The sequence below is a fragment of the Myotis lucifugus genome, unplaced genomic scaffold (assembly GCF_000147115.1).
Source record: "Myotis lucifugus unplaced genomic scaffold, Myoluc2.0 scaffold_28, whole genome shotgun sequence".
NCBI classification, from domain to species: domain Eukaryota; kingdom Metazoa; phylum Chordata; class Mammalia; order Chiroptera; family Vespertilionidae; genus Myotis; species Myotis lucifugus.
This window is the reverse complement of record NW_005871076.1, coordinates 5,564,888-5,587,001: the sequence shown is the minus strand read 5'-3', so window position 1 is coordinate 5,587,001 and position 22,114 is coordinate 5,564,888. Positions and strand designations below refer to the sequence as shown.

General features: G+C 51.0%; 1 protein-coding gene across 1 annotated transcript in view; it reads right to left on the bottom strand.

The window, feature by feature from the left end:
* NRG2 (neuregulin 2) overlaps positions 1–22,114 on the bottom strand; it is a 183,285-nt gene that overhangs the window by 18,532 nt on the left and 142,639 nt on the right. The window contains exons 4-5 of the mRNA XM_023752166.1: positions 20,906–21,164; positions 3,783–3,954 (exon numbers count right to left, since the gene is read on the bottom strand). Coding sequence (XP_023607934.1) covers positions 3,783–3,954; positions 20,906–21,164 — 431 coding nt within the window. The remainder of the gene's footprint in view (positions 1–3,782; positions 3,955–20,905; positions 21,165–22,114) is intronic.

Genomic DNA, 22,114 nt, shown 5'->3' with positions numbered 1-22,114 from the left:
GTCACCCTCTGCCAGGCCATGCAGGGGAGATGGGTATGGGGAGCCCTCTCATGCTAGAAAGAGAGACATCCCCCCAACAATGCAATGGAACTGTGTTTGAGACATTATGACAGGAGGTGACGAGAGCTGCCTGGAGGACTCAAGAAGATGTCCCAGAGGCTATGACATTTAAGCTGGGCCTTGGAGAACTTTTCCAGGGACAGTGTGTGTGTGTGTGTGTGGGGGGGGGTCTGCTGCCAGTACGGGGAACAGCCTGAGCCCAAGTCCAGGGTCATGAAAGGAAAGAGCAGAGATCGGGAGCACTGAGGTATTGGGGAACAGCGGGGCAGTGACTTAGAGGCCAGGAAGAAAAGAGTCGGAAGGGCCCCAAGGCCTGGGCTGTACCTGGCATACAGCAGGCACTCAAGATCTGTCAAGTAAATGAATGAAGATCGGATATGTGCCCATGTTAGAAAGATCATCATCCCCTGTCAGAGTCCTGGGAGTCGGTGACTCTAGACGTCTAGAATAGTAAGCAAAATTGGGTGGATGAGATACACTTCTTCTGAAGAAAGGGTGGAGGCCTTTACCTACATTCTACACCAGAGGCTAGACTAGAAACTCTGTGAAGGTCGGGGCCATGCCAGTTCCATTCCCTGGTGTTTCTCCAGCCTCTGGCAGAGCGCCTGGCACACAGTTGATGCTATGTTAGATACAGAAATGAATCCTATCACCAGAAAGGGTGGGGACAGCCAAGAGGGCGACAGTGGAGGAGAAGAGGCTAAAAGCTAGGAGACCAGATAAGAAGCTTGCGAGGCAGGGAGACGGGTGCTTCCTTCTGGAGAAGTGGTACCCAACTGCAGGGGATGGCATGGGGGCAGTGCCGAGCAACAGACATCTGCTTCTGCCACAGCTGAGAGGGGAGCACGGGAGGGTGAGGCAGGGCCAGAGGGGGCAGGAGGGAGAGGCCAGACTGAGGCACTCTGGACTAGAGATGCCTGTGGAGTATCTCAGGGGTGGTATTTAGTGTTTAGCTGGCAGCATGGGTCTGGAACTCAGGTTTTAAAAAAAGCCATCAAACTGGAGATGGAGGCCTGGGGTCATCAGATATGAGAGGGTGCAAACACTCACAGGTGGAGAGGGAGGGAGGAGAGTGAAGCTGAAAAGACAGGAAAGTTCCAGCACTGATGGTGACTAAGAGGCTGGTTAAGAGGTGCAGAGCCACAGGGGCACGGGAGCAGGTGGCACCCACGTCAACGACTGCTGACAGGCCTGGAGGCGCAGGGCCAGGAAGCTCTGAAGTCGCTGGGTCTGCCAAGAGCTACAGCCATAGGGATGGGGGGTGGGTATTTACTGGGCAGAGTCTAGTGGAGCCGAGAGGAGTGGAGGACAGGAGAGTGGAGTCAGTGGGCTTGAAACTGACTCCGTGTGGTGGTGGAGGGAAGAAGCAAGATGGGGCAACAGCTGGAGGAGGAAGAGGCAAGCAACGGGGAGGGAAGTGATGTGAGTGGGCTTGTGAGGAGAGAGAGAACGGCTGAAGTCACCAGAGAAAGGACCTTGTTGGTGGCGCAGGGGCTCTGAGGGTGTGCGTGCGCGTGTGTGTGGGTGGGTGTGAATGTGACATGGGATCAGGAATGGGGGGATGAGGATGGCCAAGTTGTGGACGTGTTTCAGAGTAATGGGGATACAAGGGACAACCTTCTCTCCTGCTTCTGCTTTCTTTCTGGAGATGGCCTCTCCCCTCCTTCACTGAGACGCAGAGGTCCGGAGAGAGTGTTCGCTCTGACCTCCCAGAAAGAGGGGACTGGAGCCCCAACAATCCCAGAAGCCTGTCCATTCCTTTCTCCAGCTTGGAGCCAGTCTTGGGCAGTGGGAAGGGGTGGGGTGGCCTCAGAAGGTGAGTCTGGTGGGCAACCTGAGTTTCTTGCTAAATATGTAGATTGGGGACACACAAGACCCCTCTCCCCAATTTCCTTAGGATGCAGCATTCTTTCAGCCACAAACCTTTGATCTAAACCAGTGGTTCCCAACATGGGGCACACGCCCCACAGGGTGGTAATTTGATTTTTAAGGGGGGCAATTCAAGAATGAGTTATTAACAGTGAATTTTTTGCATTTCTTATGGTTCTAGGGGTCTCCTATATAGTAATAATAAAAGCAAAATATGCTAATTAGATTGGACGTCCTTCCAGAAAACCTTCTGGACAAAGCCATGGTGGCAGGGTGAGGCAGAGGCAGCAGCGGAGGGGGGACGAGCCCCTTGCACTAATTTCGTGCATCAGGCCTCTAGTATAAATATATATTCTGACATATTTATGCATTTCAGTTCTCTATTATATGTTTTGAAACTTTATTTGCTATTTTTCATATCACTTCATATTATTATTATTATTATTATTATTATTATTTTAAACTGATTTCTTCCTCAGTACTTCAACTGTCCTTTCGTTCTTTTATTTTTCTCTTTCATGGATGCCATGTTCTATGGAAGTTTGTTTAGGCCAAGTTAATGGCCTTTTTAGGCTTCCTCCATATGAAAAGGAGTTCACTTTTTGAATAATAAGAATTATATGTCACGGGGGACATCAGGGTTTTAGAGATGCTCAGGTGGGGCATGGCCAAAAGAAGGTTGGGAATCACTGCTCTAAATCAAACTCTTCGTAAATTCCAATTTCACCTGGACCACTTTCCAGGTGACCAATTTGCCTCTGCTCCCCACTCCTGAAAGGACAGTCAGAAAACTGAAGTGCCTCCCAGATTCCTTACCCCCACACCCTCTTTCACATATTGGAGACTGAGGACGAGGGGCAGAATGTACACAGCTAGGGCCACATAGCAACCCAGGAGCAGCCTGAGCCCTGGCCTTCCATCACTTTCTGTTGTGGGGCAGGTTGGGGTCCTCTAAAATCATCCTTGTTTGCATTTGGGGGGCAGTGAGGAGGAAAAGGATAGCCAGGGAGCAGGTGGTTGTAAGATACTCTGGAGGGGCAGGAAAGACTAGGGTGCTCTCGGCTAGAGAGGGAAGTCCACTTGGCCATCAGGGCCAACAGAACAGAGGTCAAGCAGAACTTCTGTTTGGCAGGCAGAGGGGGGCTTCCCCTTTTGCTTGTTCTGCCACCCAACAGTCTGTCGGGGCTGTGAGAGGCAGGAGAGAGGTGAGGAGCTGCCCTGGGACTCCTGGCTTCTCTGGTGCCCGAAGCCCCCGCTCGACCAACCCCAGATGGAAGAGAGGCCATCTCCCACAGCTGGAGGCTCCTGAGCTGCTGATTCACTTCCCTGGAGCGCTGACTCCAGATGAAAGACAATCCTATGTCATCGGGGGGTCTGTCTGAGACACGGACTCCCCCAACACTAGTCAAAGCCATGTGCCCTTCCCCTTATCCAGCTCTCTGCCCAGTACAGCTTGCTGAGCTGAGAAACCAGCCCATCACCACACATGACCTCCCAGATGCATTCTGCAAGCAGTTTTTCCCCCAAGGATTGCCAAATCTGGGCTTTCAGACACGGTGGCAGGTCCTTTGAGAAGTTCTAGGACAAGAGTGGACTTCCACAGGCAAAGCTGACTGACAATCAAATTGCCTTCAACCATCCAGAGACAGTAATTAAGCATCTATAGTCTGAAGACACTGGGCCAACATAACCAGAGGAGCCCAGGGTTGCAAGGAGAAATTGGGGGTGGCAAGGAAGGGGGTGAGGAATTTGATCTACAGGTGAGTCTGGGGGCACAGCCCTCGGATCTGCCAGCTCGGGACCCTCCTTCTCAGGAGGGAAGATGCCAGGAGGGAGGGATGGCTGCTGCTCACCTGCCATTACCGTACTTGATGCGAATGTCGCGGCTGCGGTTGAGCTCCTTGCCATCCTTGAACCAGCGGTAGGAGGGCAGGGGGTTACCGGCCACTGCCTCACACTTCAGCGATTGTTTCTCCCCCACCTGTCCCGTCTGACTCTTCATCTTCTTCAGCTTGGGCCGGGTGGCTGTGGGGGCACAAGGCAGGGAGGTGAGCATGGCAATGATGGGGCAGTGCCAAGCATGAGCAGTGGAGGAAGGGCCACTGTCCTTGGGCTGGGCCTGGGGAGTTGCCCCTCCAGGTGTCATTTCCTCGTTCAATTCAACAAGCATTCACAGAGGGTCTGCAATGATGCCGTGTGGCTATTACCTGAGAGAGCTTCCCTTGTGCTTGGAATGGTACTGGGAGCTTTACACACATTATCTTATGACAACAACCTGATAAGTTCACTGCAGTGATTAAACCCATTTATAGATGGGAAAACTGAGGCACAGGATGGTGAAGTCACTTCCTCAAGGTGATGGAACTGGGATTGAAACCCAGGTCTCCTTGACTTCAGTGTTCATGATCTAACTTCTGTCCCAGGAGACCCAGGCAGACCAAGATGACAGACAGCCCCTCCTCTCAGGGGAGCTGTCACCCGGCATTGACACACAGCATGGCTCAGGGAGGCATGAAGGTGCTGAAGCCCAGAGGAGCTACCCCAACTCAGACTGAGGGACGAGCCAACTCAGCTAAGAGTTAAGGGCTGGGGATAGAAGGAGAAGGTCAGGCCAAGTCATTTTAATAGATAATATATTCACACGATTCAAAATTCAAGAAGTGAAAAAGGATATATGGCTTGAAACAACAAGTCTCTCTCTCTCACCACAGCCATACAATGTTTCTAAAAGGCAGCCAATTTTGTCAATTCCTTTTATATCCTTTCACAGATCTTTATGCATATACAAAACACACACATTTTAAACAAAATGGAATCATTAGTAACATACATATACAAAAAACCCTAGTATTCACATACTTTTTTTTCTTTTATTAATTTAAATTCTTTATTGTTTAAAGTATTACATGAGTCTCCTTTTTCCTCCATTGACCTCACACCTTTTTTCTATAGCATCATTTTTCATGGTTGCATAATATTCCAGTATGAGTATATCACAATCCATGTGACCAATTCCTATCATGGGGTAGTTAGCAGGTTTTCTCCCCTTCCTTTCTTCCCCATTACAAACAAGCCCAGAGGAACATCCTTGCACCTTTGCCCACTGTATACATTATATATCCAATGCACACACCCAGTGTACACTGTTGTACAGGTAGTATGGCTCTTGACTCAGACTGCCTGGGTTCAAATCCAGGCTTTGCTACTTGTTAGTTTTGTGTCCTCTGGTCATTGACTTAATTAATCCGTTTGCACCTCAATTTCCTTGTCTGTAAAGTACAGGTGATAACAGCTCACCCTGTGGGATGACGGCTGTGAGGATTATATGAGATAATGTGTGTGGAGCTTGGCATGCACCGAGCATTTAATAAAGGTTAGCTATTATTGTTATTATTATCCACAATCATTTCCTAAGGCAATCTTCCTAAAAGTGGAATTGCTGCGTCACAAAGGTTTGCAATCTTCCTCAGCTTTACGGTTGCCAAATTACCTTCTGGAAAGGTTGCATCAATCTGTACTCCCACCAGTGAATGACAGTGCCTGTTTTTTTCCACACCCTCACCAACATGAGGTATTATCATGTATTTAATCTTCACCAATTAGCTAGGCAAAAGATAACGTCTCTGTTGTTTTAATTTGCATTTATTTGATTCCTAGTGAGGCTGACCACTTTTCCTAAGTGTATCGGCCCATTGTATTTCTTCTTTGTGAATTGTCTGTTCTTGCCCGCACTCCATTTTTCTATTGGGTGCTCACCTTATTGATCTGTAAGAGTTCTGTATACATATTAAGGCTACGAAGCTTTTGCTACATTTCCCTCCAATTACCTGCTTCTTCTATTTTATAATGGTTTTCTTTTGGACATCCAGAGGTTTTATGTATATCAACCTATCAATCTGTTGGGCTTTCTGGAACTTCGTAATTCTAAATGGGATTGAAATCCTGCCTCAGCATCCTTCCCCCTTACCCACACCCCCACCTTCCTGAGTCCTCAGTCACTGCTTATCAATAAGAATCATATGGAGAGCTTTAAAAATTATGTAAGTGCCTAGGAAATATCCTAGACATAATGAAACAGAACCTGTGAGAGTGGGTCCAGGTATGTGGGTTTAAAAAATAAACAATAAAAATATAACATACATATAGGAAAGTACACATATTGTGAGTGTATAGCTCATGACTGGTTACTAACTGAACACATCTTCACAGATGGCTTTGCTCTAAGGTTAGGCTGACATCCAGGGATCTAACCTCTTGGTCAACTGGTGATCTCCAACTAGTCTCCTCCCTCTTCTTGTGAACCAGGGAAACAGAAAGCTCTTCTCAGGTTAGACAGTGCTGACCTTCATTGCACTTCTGAGACAGGGGCCCACTAACCACCCCCTCCATGGGCCACCTCCCTCCCAACAGCCAGGGTGAGGGTGGGGGTGATACCTGCTGAGAAGAGGTGGTGGTCATTCTACTACCTTGTTGCATATGAGTCCTGGTGCAACACTATGCACTAAGTCTGAGGCCACTGCTTAATGGTGGTGGTGAAGGGGGCAGGAGGGTGCAGTTACATAGAGACTCCAGAAACAAGAGGTATGACCCCAATTCAGAGGCCCTGAGAACTGGGGGCTCCAAAGTCATTCTCTGCCACCAATGGGAAACCCAAGACTACATTTCAGATCACAAAGAGCCCACTCCAACTAGTAAGAACCCTGTGCACCCCAATAGCCACTTTAAAAAAATATGTTTTTATCAATTTCAGAGAGGAAGGGAGAGGGAGATAGAAAAATCAGTGATGAGAGAGAATCATTGATCGGCTGTCCCCTGCACGCCCCCCTACTGGGGATCGAGCCCCCACAACCAAGGCATGTGCCTTGACCAGGAATCAAACTGTGACCTCCTGATTCATAGGCTGATGCTCAACCTCTGAGTCACACTGGCTGGGCGCCACTTCTTGATAGTCTACTCACTTCAGAATAATCCCATCTAGCTCACTTGTTCCTCATTCATTCATTCAATCTACTACATGTCAGGCACGGTCCAGATTTTGGGCCCTGAGAATACAATACAAGACGGATAATCTTCCTGCTCTCATGAAGCCTGAACTTGAGTGAGGAGGATGCACAATGGCAAATAATCACCAGGATCTATGAGGCAGTGAAAAACAGCTAGTTAACAGAGGCCCATGTGGCTGGAAGATTCTGGAAAGCAAGGGTGGTATGAGGGGATCCTGGAGAGGGAGGGAGGCCCAGATGACTGACATGTGGCTATCTGAGCCAGGACAAGAAGTCTGGATTTGTCCCTCTTCTCCTTTTCTTGGGTAACCCCATTTTTTTGAAGTCCTTGATCAACATTTCTTGCAATTTCTTACCCTCTTGTGCATGCAGAATTGGAAATTCTGCCAGATGACTAGGAATTAGGCCCCTGGAGAATTTTGAAGTGTGACAGACCTAGATTTGAAATTTGGCAAACTACTTTCTTAACCTAAGCATCAGTTTCTTTATCTGTAAAATATACACAATAACTAGCTGATAGGATTATTGTGAGAATTAAAGGAGATAGTGAATGTAAAGTGTTTAGTCCAGGTTCAACAAATACAAGTTCGTATCTGAGAGTCCTGAAATAGGGTTGTGGCTGAACAGGAAGGGGGTTATTTGCTGGTGTGGGGTGGGTCCAGATTTTTGGGCTTTGTCAAAGGAAATGAGGGATGTCCAGTCAGACACATTATTTTGGTTGCCAGTTGCTGAAATAGTTCCCTGCCTAAAGTGCTTCCATAGGCTCTGAGGAGAGAATGCCGGAAGTGCCCCATAACTGGCAAATGTCTTTAAAGCTTTTTTTTGGTTAACTTTTTATGTGCCTACTAGAAATTGTAAAGTTATTTATGTAGATCACATTATATTCCTACTAGACAGCACTGGTCTAAAGGATGACAAGATAAAAATAGTCATATATTTGAATCATGTTATGCTCTTTACACAGAGTTCTCTTTTGGTTCTTAACAGTTCCTCACAAGAATCAACTGAGATACAGTAATCGCCCCTTGCTTCCCGAGGTTTAATTACCCACAGTCCAAATATATGAAGTAGAAAATTCCAAAAATAAACAATTCATAAGTTTTAAATAGTGTGCTGTTCTTAGTAGCATGATAAAATCTCACGATGTCAGGCTCCCTCCTGCCCGGGACGTGAATCAACTCTTTGTCCGGCATATTCACGACTGTTAGTCACTTTGTAGCTGCCTTGGTTATCAGATGCACTGCTAGTGTTCAAGTAGCACTTATTTTACCTAATAATGGCCCAAAGCCATTCACATAACTTTTATTACAGTATATTAGTATAATTGTTCTATTTTATTATTAGTTATTATTATTACTCTCTTACTGTGCCTATTTTAAAATTTAAACTTTATCATAGGTATCTATGTATAGGAAAAGACAGTATATATAGGGTGTCCCTAAAAATGTATACACACTTTAACAGCTGATAACTCAATTCTCACTCCTTTTCAGGTTTAACTGATTTGAAATAATGGGTGAAGCCAGACTAAGCTTTGAACAAAGAAAAAACCAGACTTTTTTTTTTTAATGGGGATACATAAAAGATAAAGTTTATGGTACAAAACCAGCAACAGTTGACGAATTGAGGGAACACAAATGCAAAATGAAATGATTTTTTATGTTTGCGATTCCACCTCTTCATGTTATCAGCAGTGCCTGGACCAGACCGGTCATCAGTTTGAATTCAGACATTGACAAAAAATTATTCATTTCTGCAGATTCTTTTAAATTTTGAAAATGAACTATATGTTAATAAACACTGATTTTATAATAATTCAAAGTGTGTATACATTTTTTTGGGACACCCTATATAGAGTTCAGTACTATCTGGGGTTTCAGGCATCTACTGGGGTCTTGGAACTTATCCCCCAAGGATAAGGCGGGGGAGGGGGGGACTACTGTACTAAAAACCATGTCTCCCGCTCTAGCAATGTCTGATTCTGGTCCCTGCTCACAGAAATCGTAGTTCACAGTTCTAAGCCAAAGATGCACATTTGAAAGGGAATAGGACCCTGAGACCAGACTTTTTTTTTTTTTTAATTCAAGCAAGTCCCCTGGGGGTGGGGGTGGGGGGGAGCAGCAGCAGCTCAAGTGGCAGGAAAGAGAACACCCACCAGGTGGCACCCTGAACAATGCCCGGAGGACCTCTGCAACCTCGCTCCTGGGCCCAGAGCTTTCTATGGTGAGGAGCATGAACAACCGCCCCTCGATAGCCCTGGATTTGTTTTGCAGATGTGATGGGAAGACATCAAAGGCTTATAGGTCAGGAAATGACTTGCTCTTACATTTTGCATTTTAAGCTCATTCTTATTCTGAGCATCATACTTCTCCCACTGTGGCTTCCAGTCACTGGATCCTTAGGGACACCTGGGACAAGGCTAAGAGGTTATTCATACAGCAGACCTTTGAGGACCTGGAGATAGTGTTTACAGGGACTCAGATACAAGTAGGCCAGCTCTAGCCCCTGCCTGGGCCCCCTCTCTGATCTGGGTCCAGTATTGTCTGGGACTCTTTGATGGACTAGGACCCAGAATGCTAGTATGAAAACGACTGTGTCATGTCCCCAGAGTGTCTTGAGGCCAAAGCTAAACCAAGCAGAGAAACAGGCTTCCTGGGATGAATGGGATCTGTCAGGACAATAGCTGAAGCAACCCATTGGGCAAGCACCCCCCCCCCTCGGTTGACATGCGTTTACTGAGTGTGCTTATGGTGCCAGGTTCTGTGCTTTGTCCCAGACAGAAATGACTAGCTATACATGGGGTAGCCAATCCTGCCCCACAAGGAGGTTGGCTTGTTCCCTCTGTTATTGTTTTGTTACATAAGAAATACATTACTTGTTGTAGAAAAATTACATAATACAAGTAAGGAAAAAGAAAAACACATTTAAATCCATTCAATTACTACCAGAGAAAAAAACTCTGGCAACATTTTCAAATATCTCCTTCAAGATTATTCTCTCTAAAATGTTTTATATCCTACATTTTTTAGTCAATATATTGTAAAAACATTTCCCCGAATCTAGAAATACAGATCTAAATCATCTTAATGGCTGCATAATATTCCATTGTCCAGATGAATTGGGATGTCTCCAACATCCTGCTAATATTAACAGGACTGCAATAGATTTCTCTATAAATTCAGCTTTGCAGCCGAAGGGAGGAGTCCCAGTCCTCAGGGTCTGTACACTTCCCCATGCAGAGGGGATTCTCAAAGGCCCAGCACCCAGGGGAGTGGCCGATGAGAGGCATCAGGTAGAAGCATGAGGAAGAAGAGGGTGACAATTCCCCTACTCTGCTCCATGGCTGTCACTGAGACCCTGCTTCCCTGTGGCTGCTCCTTCCCCACATGTAGAGGGGTAGGTGGCAAGTTGATGGCCTAGGGGTCCCTTTGATGTCGGGCAGCTCTGCCATCACCTCCCATAATGTCTCCTCCCCAGGCGTAGCCTCTCTGCTGAGCTCTCAAACTCCTTGAGGTCCCTTTGTCCAGCTCCCTTTTGCCTGAAAAAGGGCCCATCTGAGCAGCAGGACCAGGGCTCTCTTGAGTGGGGTTAAGGGTATAGGGGTATGGGGGTTGGGGAAATCTCTTGGGCAGTTTTATAACAAGAGGAAGGTCTCCCAAGGATGATCAAGGGCTCCATAAAAAGATTTCTCTTGAGGATGAGTCCACTAAAACCTTAAGACACTTCTCAGTTGTGATGAGTTGGGCCATGGGGTATCTGGTGGCTTCTGCTTCCTCACAGCCTCATGCCAAACCAAGGCATCTGGCCTGTATGTGTTTGACGGGGAATCCTCGGAAGGCACCTCACTGAAGATAACAACAGCTAGAACAGCGAGGGCTGCTCCTTTTCCACATCCCAGCCCTGAGGCCAGAAGATACCGCTGCTGCCAGCAGTTTGACCTCATTCCTCTCGGCAGTGGGCGGTGGGTGCGGAGCCTGCAGAGATCTGAGAGCAAGACAGACGCCCAGGACATGGCCAGGCAGCCCAGCCAGGGAGGACCTGGCCTGGCCTGGCCTCCCTCCTGGCAACCAGGGGGCAGGGGCAGCGGACTCTTAAAAGGGTTAATGATCCTCAGCTCATGACTAAGGCTGAGCAGTCCCCTTTGCAGCACAACACCTGGAGACAATGTGGCCAGCCCGCCTGTCATCAAAGTCTCCTACTGCCCTGCTGCTGGCAGGCTGCGGGTCGGCCCTCTCCCCACCCCTTTCCTACCCACAAAGTGACCTATAGGAGGTTAATTACAGACTCCAAGTTCAAATGAGAAGGAAAAAAACCCCAACAACTAAAACACAGCTGACTTACGTGGGCACAGAGGGCCCTCTCTGAGAAACGGCAGTCAGGTATCCTCCCGTGGCCTGCAGAAGAGCCATTTGATACTCACAGGCCAGGCGCCCAAAGGGAGTGGCCCCTGAGCCACATTTTCTTAGCCAACCAGGCTCAGCCTGGTGCCTGGGCTTGCCTTGCCCTCTTCTCACACCCATCCAACAAATCCACACCTCCTACAGTCCTATGACATACCAGGTACCTACCCATCATCGGGGATATGATGCTGCACAAGACAACCTGGCTCCTGGGCTCGAGTCGGGCTCTGTCTCCTGCTTAGGGCTACACTGAGACTGGCAGGGGGCAGAGCCGCACAGAGGGTCACTTTCCCTGCCCCAGTGAAAGCTAGTCCACCTGATGGGCTCTCAGCTCAGCAGGCCAGGCACCTGGCTCCTCAGCTAGAAGGTAGAGAAGAGGGGCTGGGATGGAGCTAGAGAGGGGAGGCTGACGTTGTTCCAGGAGGACAGGCAAAGAAGGGCAAGGGAGGAAGGAGGAAGAGACAAAACTTGGCAGCTCCAAGACCAACAGAAATGACTCCTGCTTGACACTTGCCTGCCCATCCCAAAACACCCATCCATTGACACCCAACATACAGTGTGAGTGAAGGGCATAAACAGGCCTGGCTTGACCACCAGGGTCAACACTATGGCCACCCTCAGCCCCCTCTAACAGGAACGAGGCATCCTGACGGAAACATTGGCCTCCTCAGGGCCCTGCCAGAGTCAGGCCGGTGCATGCTGAGGTTCCTTGCCCGGGCTCAGAGCTGAGACACAGGTACATGATGGGGTGGTAGAGGTGGGGGACTTGGGGGATGTCACCTCTGGCGAGGGATACTATTGCATAGGCTCAAACAAGCAGGGATAGCACACAGTTTGCTGGGATAGCACACAGTTTCTGGGTTTCTTCGCACGACTTGGGGCCCAGGCCAGATACACCTAGGGGTGGCGCAGATGAGGCCCAGGGGAAGCAGTGCTTAACCGAGGCAAGTGTGGCAGCTGAGGACATAGCAGTTAGGTCCTTATCTAGGTCCCTGAGTTTCTAGCTGTCTGCCCTTAGGCGAGTAGTTTAGCCCCTCTGGGCCTCGGCTGACTCATCTCTGAACCACGCTCTGCCTATTTCAGAGGGTAAGAGAGATGGAGGCTTCTGACCATGATCTCTTCAGCCACTGGGAGTGAAGGTAGGGAAAAAGCAGAGGTGACAGGCCTGAAAGGCCATTACCATTTGCCCAAACTCTAATTTTCCCACTGGGAAGGCTGGGCCCGGGCCCCGAGCACCCTCTGTGGGGAGGGCCTGCTGCTGCTGGATGAGGCAGCCTCTTGCTCAAGGAACCTAAGGGGATCTCAGAGTCCCTACACCCTTTAGGATGGGCCTGCGCTTCCCACCCCCTCAGCCTAGCTGGAGAAAGTTGTTTCTGAGGCTCTGGGTCATGGGAAATGTAGTGTGTGTGTGTGTGTGTGTGTGTGTGTGTGTGCGCGTGTGTGTATGGGGGGGGGGCAGAAAAGGGGAGGCACCTTATACACTAGGCAAGACCTGCTTCTCAAACTGAGATAGAGGAAAAGCCGCAGGATGATCTCAGGACCTCTTTCTGAAGGGTCTGCCGAGCTCATTAGTAAGGAAAAGCAGCACCTTTGTATTAAAGCAGACATATGATGGAGTACAATGTCAAGTTCACGTGGATTTTTGAGATAAAATAAAAATACAAGAATTCAAAGAAACGTTGGATATCAGGGGAAAGGTCTTACCTGGGCTGATAGAGGTAAGAATAAGACCCATGTGCTCACCAAATGCAGACACCCCAGTGGGTACAGGGGGCCCAGGTTGCCAGAGGCCGGCTTCCTCCCCTGTAAGTCCAGCCACAAGCACAGACAGCCCTGGCCTAGGCACTCAGGGGTCTGGGAGGGCTGAGATGTGGTCCCCATGGTCCTGGCTAGGAAGAGGCTCACCACAAAATGAATAACTGCCTGGATATTCAGCCACTGCCTCAAATATAACATGTGGGAAAACAGTTTCCCTATCTCCTCTCCCAAGACCACTCTTGCTCCTGGGTTCTTTCTGTCACCTTGTCATTTTTGACAACTGTCTCTCTTGACTCTCCCCAGAGATCAAGAACATCCACCTTCCACCAAGCCTCTTGCCCTCTTACTCCTTCATCATCTGCCAGGCTCTGGTTTGGACTGTATTGTGCCTACCCCCACCCCAGTACCACTCCACTAGCAATGGACACGGGGCAGAGTCACCTCTATGTGCTTCTGGCCACTCAGAAACCTTCCTGGGTGCCATGATGTCTGTAGAAGAAAGGCCATCTGTCTTCCTTGCTGGCAGCCAGGGCCCCCGGAGGAAGCTTACTGGGTCAGTAAACCAGTCCCCCTCCCCTCTCTGCTTTTCCCCTATCAATTCCCTTCAAGAATTGTATCTTCTAGCCCGGCTGGGCATGGCTCACTGGTTGAGCGTTGACCTGTGAACCAAGAGGTTGTGGTTCGATTCCCTGTCAGGGCACATGCCAGGTTGTGGACTTGATCCTCAGTGTGGGGTGTGCAGAAGGCAGCTGATCAATGATTCTCTCTCATCATTGATGCTTCTATCTCTCTCTCCCTCTCTGAAACAAATAAAAATAAAATAAAATAAAAAAGAATTGTATATTCCAGGCAGACCAAAATCACTGGCTACTCCCAAACATGCCTGTTCTATATTCTGCCTGCCTCGTGCCCCCTCACCCATGCCATTCCCTACACAGAAGCACAGTCAGAAGGGTCAGACATGCAGGCTGGGGGGCTCAGACTGGTCTCGGTTTGCACTCTGGCTTTGCCTGGTGTCCTGTCTAACTAGACAAGTTTCTTAATCTCCCTGAGCCTTTATTTCCTTGTCTGTAAAACAGGGACAATCTCACCCACCTCTGAAGATTGTGGTGAGAATTAAATGGGGGTGCTGTGTGTCAAGAACTTAGCACACAGTACCTGGAACAGAGAAAGCTCAATAGCTGGCAGCTTTTATTAATCTAAATCTCAGATGCCACGGGCTCCTCTAACCCACCCAGCCAGAAGCAATCTCTGCCTCACAGACTTCCCGAGCGTTTCTCCTGCCCAATTTGGGGCTTCCTACTTTGGAACAAACTGATTACTTAACTTTCTGGACTGTGGGGGCCTCAAGGAGGGATGTGCGGCAGCATTGCTGTCATCTGGCACTGAGTAGGTGCTCACTGATCGCTGGCTGAACAAATGGATTCATGACTGATGGGTGCCTCAGATCAACACTGCCACTAGTACCAAGGGGAGGGTAGGGCCCCTTGACGGCTAATCCCAGAGCCCTTTCCCACCCAATACTCCTCCCAACTTGGCCTGTTCCCTCCCCCTCAGCCCAAGCTGGCATCTGCCCAGGATAGCAGAGCAGATGATTAAGTTGGGGGCCTCCCTGAAGGACTACCCTTACTCGGCCTATCAGGCTCCCAACCACCGAGGGGCCTCTGGCCACAGGCTGGGAAGCTCGGCCAGGGCAGCCTCTTCCCATGAGACTGCCCTTCTTCAAACAGGAGAGAGGCTGGCGAGGTGTCTGTGCACAGGTGGAAGAGCTTGAGCGTGTCCTCCTTCATTTGTACACTCACGTATGCCCTGGGCACTGGGCACATGTCAGGTGTTGAGGGTCAAGTTGACATGGTCTATGCCATGGTGGAGGTTCTTGCTGAGGGGGTGCTGCCCACAGTAGAATGGGAGGCACTGAGGGGAGCAAAGAGGATACACCTCACCCTCCCTTCTCACCTCCAGGAAGGCTCTGCGGAGGGAGCAAAGACTGTGCTGAGCCTGAAGGATGACAGGAGTTGGCCAAGAGAAGAAAGACAGAGCTGCAGGCAAAGGGAACCAGAGGTTCTGAGGACCGTGTCAGGAGACCACAGTGCACTCAAGAAACAGAGAAATTCCATCTGACTGGGTGCCATGTGGGAGGTGGGAGACATGAGGCTGCAGGGTCGGGTAGGGCGGCAGTGGCTCCGAAGCTGCTGCTCTCATTCTTTCCCGGTAGCTGCTAAATCCTTTGCCTTGTTGGTATATGGACTTCTCTCTCTGGGTCTCAGTTTCCCCACCTCTGTAGTGAAGGAATTGGCCATGAGCTCAGATCCAGCCGCACCTGACTGCACCACAGTCACAGGTAAGTCTGTTTCAGATAAGTCTAAACTCACCAGCCTGACTTTCAGAAAACCCACTGCTTGGGCCCGTTGGTCTCTCCCTCCTACATGGGCAGTGTATCTTCATTTCCCAAAGGCCCTGTTCACTTCTGCTCAAGTGGTTTTCTCAGCCTGAATGCCAAGCCCCTTCAGATCTCCTTCCATTTTCCAAGGTCCATCTCAGCCCATCTCCTCCAGAAAGCTTGGCAACTGCAATTAGTTCTGCCCACACATCTCTGTTGCCCCACAGGGTGGCAAGCCCATTCCCCAACGATGGCCTGCAGCCCCCAGGCATCATTCCTGGCACCAAGGCACTGGGGAAACACCTCTGGGACTGACAGGCCCCCTACAGGGTGTTGTCTGGGTAGCTGGGCCACCCAGTTCAACAAGCGCTTCTCACACTTCAGCACATATCACATCAACCAGAGGGCTTTTGAAAACACACACTGGCCCCATCCCCACAGTTTCTGATTCAAATGCAAAAGACTGCATTTCTGGCAAGTGCCCAGTTTATGCTTTAACATGAACAAATGTTACCTCCTCTGTGAAGCTCTCCCTACACCTTCCCAGAATAATTCATTCCTTTCCTCATCATACATTGCACACAGCTCTGGCCTTACACTTGGTTCTAATCACAGGTATTTGTGTAAGGGTCAGTCTCGGATCCTGAGGGCAGCAGCTGTGATTTCTTTACATAGTAGGAGCTCAATGAATGCTTGCAGAATGGAGTACACCAAAGTGAGCAAAAGCACATGCAGTCTGTAGAGTTACCATGTGGCCAGGATCTGGAAGTCTTGCTAAATGGATGTTTAGACCAAGGCTGGGCTGGAGAAAGACAAGGAGGATTTGCTGCCACTCGTGCTAAGTTATGTATAGTGATGACAGGCTCAGAAATGGGAAACACAATGGGATCATGATTCTGATGGGCCTCAGGTCTCAAATTTTGGCAATGCTTTGCCAATGTTTAGAAAAACCCAACTCCTCTCTCCCGTATGCCAACTGTCCTGCAGGCCAGTCTTGTGGGATAGAGAGCAGGGGAGGCCTAGAAGGGTGAGTGGGGGTGACCAGGCATGGGCAGCCACTCTAGGAAGCCACTGAGGCTGGGACTAGGGCTCCCCCATGCTGGGCCAACACCTTTTCCTCCATACACTCCTCACTCTGGCACTATCCTAAGGTCAGGGCTGTTCTGACTTAGCCCCGAACCTTTCGGCATCAAGGGCAGATGGCGGTAACAGGGATCACTTGGGATTCCTGACAGTATCTGAATCAAAGGGTTTCTGTTTCCCATGAAGCTGCCACTTCTTCCCTTAGCAGCTCACAGAGCCCACAGAGGCCAGAGGGCCTGGTGGGAGGTGGCTTATATTCTTCCTCCTCCTTCTCCTCCTCCTCCTCCTCCTCCTCCTCCTCCTCCTCCTCCTCCACCTCGTCCTCCTCCTCCTCCTCCTCCTCCTCCTCCTCCTCCTCCTCCTCCTCCTCCTCCCCCCCTTCTTCTTCTTCTTCTTCTTCTTCTTCTTCTTCTTCTTCTTCGTCTTCGTCTTCGTCTTCGTCTTCTTCTTCGTCTTCTTTTTGGTTTATATTCTTGTAAGGGAGAATATTTCCTCTGTTTGAAGCCTGAAGCCTTCAGTCCAATTTTACTTCTATCCCAGACCCACTGGCCACCTGATTCCCCCACCCCAGGTGACTCACTGCCCCACTCCAGCCCCACTGCTGTGCAATCTGGAAAACTAGAGTTCTCTGTCCCCTTGTCCCCTGCACTGCCCTCCCTCTTTGGGTCTCTGGAAATGCTATGGGACCGGGGCTGAGGACTGATGAGTCCTGGTCTGTAAAGTGCTTTGAGCTCTCAGGATGAAAGACTGCTGGGAGGTACAAAGTCACTCTTTGCTTGTTGTTATTGTTCCTAATGAATCCTGAGGTGCCAGGGAGCCGGAGCAGAGTGTGAGGCACAGACTGAGCCCTGGAGTGGCAGGAGGATTACTCCAGGTGCCTTGATCAGCAGGGTCAGCCAGGGGCCAAGGCCAGAGGTGGAGGCTGCCAAAGCAACCGCCAGATGTGGCTCAGCCACATGCAAATGGGCATATCGCCACCTCTGACAGCCTAAAGACCGGAGTTTGTCCTGGAAGTCTGGGCACTATTTTCACTAGAGGCAGGAGATGGGAAAGATGGGAGAGAGTCCTTGCAAGGATTCTTTGCGCCCATTCAAATGACACGTATCCAGAGTTTTCAGCTAGCGATGGCAATCTACCTTCACACTCCAGGACACCCCGGAGAAGACCCAAACCTGCCCCCTGCCCTCCTGTGGCAGACACAGCTTCCCAATTCACAAGGGAGCTTCAACAGAGGGGACCTTCCCGTCAAAGCCTGACTGTCTTTCAGCGGGCCTATAGAAAAGATCAGTAACTTCAAATCCAATTCTCAAGCTACGCTTCAAAATAACATGGCACCTTCAGAGCTCGTCACTTTCTTTGGGACCAGCCGCTCCCCCACCTGCTCCCCAATCTCCTCTCTCCAGCTCTCCTCCTCTCAGAATTCTCAGAGACATAGGGCCTGAGGGCTGGGGCTCTGCCTTGCCATGGAGAAGGTGAGAGTTGAGAGCAGAGAGCATTTCCAGAGACGCAAAGAGGGAGGGCAGTGCCAAGGTCACATAGAGACAGAGTGGGATGGACCCCAGGTACATGAGTGGGTTGATGACCCACCTCCCAACATGGCCGCCCTGGGATAAGGGAAGTGTGTGAGTGTGTGTGTGTGTGTGTGGGGGTGGGGTGGGGGGGCAGCCCCAGGTAGGGATACCAGGCGTCAGCCCCACGAACTCTGTGAGTCATAGAGCAGAGCTCACACCTGCAGTTCAGCCCCACCCAGCACTCCTGTGCTGAGGCCAAGGGAAAAGCCCATTTCCCCACGCTGGCCTGAGTGCATGTGGCAGGGAGGAGATGGGGGACTGCTGGGTGTGGGTCATGGATGGGGGAGCCAATTCATTAACGTTCCCTTCTCTCACCTTCCTTTTCCCTCCCACTTTTCAGATTTCCTCCCCTATCTAAGCTGAAGATTTTAACGGGTAACTTGCTCACATTCTCCATGTCTATACCTCCTAATCTTTCTAGCAAATGTGGCCCCACCCTGGCTAAGACCCCTCTCCAACTGCCCAGTGGCCATGTGTTCCCTGGCCGGGGCACTCTGAGCTGCAATAAGAAGACCCTGCAGCCTTGAGTGGGCTGAAGGCGAGTTGTGAGGGAAGCTTCCAGCTCTGTAGGTCAGTGTTCACTTAAGCACCCATCCTACCCGCCAAGGCACATATCAGGGGTTGAAGACTGTTGCTTCAACCCTGGCTGTTTTGCTCAGTGGTTAGAATCCACATGTACTGCAGTTGCAGGTTTGATCCCAGGCTCCAGTCGGGGCCACATGAGGAGGGCAACCATTCAATGGGTCTCTCTCACATTAATGTGTTGTTGCTGTTTTTCTCTCTCTCCCCCCTTCTCCCTCCCTCCAATCTCTCTCTAAAAATCAATGGAAAAAATATCCTTGGGTGAGTATTAAAAAACACACTAACTGCTGCTTCTCATGGACATGGTACTTTTTCTTGAGGTCTTGTTCAGAGCCTGACTCTTCCCTATTCCCTCCTTATTCCAGAGTGTCCAAAATCTCGCTAGCCCAGGCCTTGGGTTTGCTTGGTATTGCTCACCAGCCAGCTCCTTGAAAGAAGGCATTCTGTCCACTTGGAGGCAGGGAACAAGAGGAGGCAGAGAAGAAAAGACAGCAGGAGAGATTACAATTAGACATGAAGAAGGACTTTCTCACCTGGGTATAAGGTGCTGGAAGAGATTATTGAGAGAGCTATGATCTCCTACCTGCAGCCCTCTCCCATCTTTGCCCCAATGCATACTCTAACCTTAGCAGCAAGCTGCTAATTTCCTTGGCACTCTTACTCCCACCTGGTGAAGCCCAGGTGGCTTGTTACTAGTTCAGCTCCTGCAACCTTGACATTGGGAGGGTGCCCTTACATAGCCAGCCCTCCAAGGTGCCCATAATAGGATGTATGGGGGGGGGTGGCTCACTGAGCCAAACACATGAATTTTGAAAATAGGCACCAGGAACTCCTTCAGGTCTCAGATTGGGAGCTCACCGCACACCACATTAGCCCAGCATCAGCTGGCCCACGCATTACTCAGGGAGTGCTTGCTTTATAAGGAAGAGAACCCAGCAATGGCCTTTAAATGCCCCAGGTCCTTTCCTCTGCTGGGCTGAAGGAATTGTCGACTCTTAGGCTCTTCCCAATCAAGAGACCTCAGAGGCTACCTTGCTACCTGCCCCTCATTATACAGAAATTCAGAAAAGTTAAGTCATTTGGCCAAATCCTCAACCACAGCTAAAGCCTCCCAACTACCAGTCCAGTGCTCTTTTGAAGACATTTTTATATTGCAGTTCTGGCAGGAACTCTGGTGGGGGATAGAGAACCAGCAACATGGGCATCATTGTGCAGAGATTTGAAGTCCCCGAGACCTATCTCTGGAACTTACTTTGTGACTTTAACCTCAGTCAGCCTCAGTTGCTCCCTCTGTAAAATGGGGCTAGGAGTGCCTGCCCCCAGGATTGTTATGAGGATTAAACGGAGATGAAGCATTTGAACATGCTTAGACTGCTGACAGGTACAAAATAGACATTAACAAAATACCAAAGAGACAAGAAGCGAGAAGGCAACTGTACAAGCCTCTGGGGCGGACCTGCATGCCTTAGGCCCATCCTTGAGAAGCCCCAAGCCAGTGTACTGAGTGGGGGCCTCTCTTTCACCCTACAGCTTCCCACGGAGGGCACCAAAGTGGGTCTCAGCACAGGCTCCGATCACCCAGAGCACCTTCTCCCCTTCCTCCTTGGGGACAGAACCCAAGGGTGCAAGGGAGTCACTCCTGAAGACTAAAGGTGGACAACTGCTTGGCAGCAATATTCCGAGGGAAAGATCTGTCACAGAAACAGCGGCGCCCTATCCCCTCGAGGTGGCAGGCGCTGCTGTCCCTGCTCCAATGAATGAGCAGAACTCACGGAGGTGTGGCACATGGGTGGGAGTGAGCCCAGAGCACGCTCCAGGAAGGGAAGGCAGTGACAGCTCCCCCAGCGCTCTGGCGCCAGGTCAGGACCCGCGTCTGCTTGAACGCTGTCTTTCCGACTGTGCTCTGGCTCCGTTCTGCAGCCCGCTCCCCGCTCCTCACCTGTAGGCCGGTACCCGCCCCCTCCGCTGGGACGCAGTGCCCGGGGACGGGCGCGCACAGCCACTGCCAGGCTCCGTGCGCGGTCCCTTGCCCACCCGACCACAGCGACTGACTCGCACGCTGGCACGCACGCCCCTCGGCGCCTGTCACCTCTGCCTCTGCACAGCCCCAGACTCACCCGTGCAGCGCGAGACGGAGGGGGGGCAGGTGAGCAGGCAGCAGGTTTCTCCTAGTAAAACGAGGTTTCTGAGGTGCCCTACCTTTCTCCCCCGGGTCGGGCTCCCGCTCCGGCTCTGGCTCCCGCTCCCGCTCCCGCTTCCTCCCCTCTCGGTGCTTCTTGCCGCGGCCTTGGCCTCTCTTTCTGGACTCCGACATTCTGCCCCGGCTCTGGGGCGGTGGGACAGACGCGAGGTGCAGAAGGCGCAGGAACGGCCTTTGCTCTCCGGCGCCAAGCTGCGCCCCCCGCCGCCTGCAGCCCCAGTGCTTGAGCGCTGCGCCTGTCTTATAGGCGGTCACACCCTCCGGGGGAGGGGAGCTGAGAGCCTTAACTCTTCCCCTCCCACTGGGCGCCCGCAGCCCTCATCTCCCCCACCCCCTCCCCACCCGCTCAAGCTGCCGAAAGGGGGGTGGGCTTCGGGCAGCTCGCTCCAACTCCCTCCCTGGACCCACCGAGCGAGGGAGCCAGCGAGGCGGGATAGGCGCCCCAGCAGAGTGCTACCGACCTCCTTCCTCGCCAGAGAGGGGTCTCGAGCTGGGCTGGGGGCCTGAGCCATGATGGGGGAGGGGGGGGGAGGGGGGGGAGGGCGGGGAGGGGGGGGGGGAGAGATCCCGCAGTGAGGGCCAGGCTAAGGACAGCATGGGGGTGGGGAGACAGCTAGAGGAGGGCCCAAAAAGGGACCAAAATGAAACCCACTGGACAGCCCAGCGGGGTTAGGAAGCGCTCTTGCTCCTTGCAGCCTGCCTCTGCTGTCTGGTGTCTCCCCCCCCCCCAACCCCCACCACCAATTTTACCGGCAGTTTGCCTGTGCCTCCTCAACCTTGACAGTCTGACCTCAGTCCTTTGGGATGCCACCATCTGGGGGAATACTTTCTATGCAGCTGCCATTTGTGCTTGGCTACCGGGGTCTGTGGCCCAGGAGCCCCTCCCAGCCAGGGCAGGCTGCAGCCTGAGGGAAGCCTGGGTGCCCCAGGTGGCTTGTAGCCCACCTCCCACACACACTCCACAGCCCCGGCTGCCAACACCAGCTGGCTCCTCTCTTCAGGCCTGTGGAGGTGAATTCAGACACTGACACGGCCTCCCCCCACTCTCCCAGCAACACTTCTCACAAGCCACTGCACCAGGGCTGCCAAAAAGGACAGCGTCCTGCCTTCTGCTTGGGTGTGGTGCTGAAAGGGTTACATCGCTAATGCTCTCCCTCTTCTGGCTCCCAGAAAGCCTGAGCCTGCGGTTTGCCTGCCTCTCTCTGCCT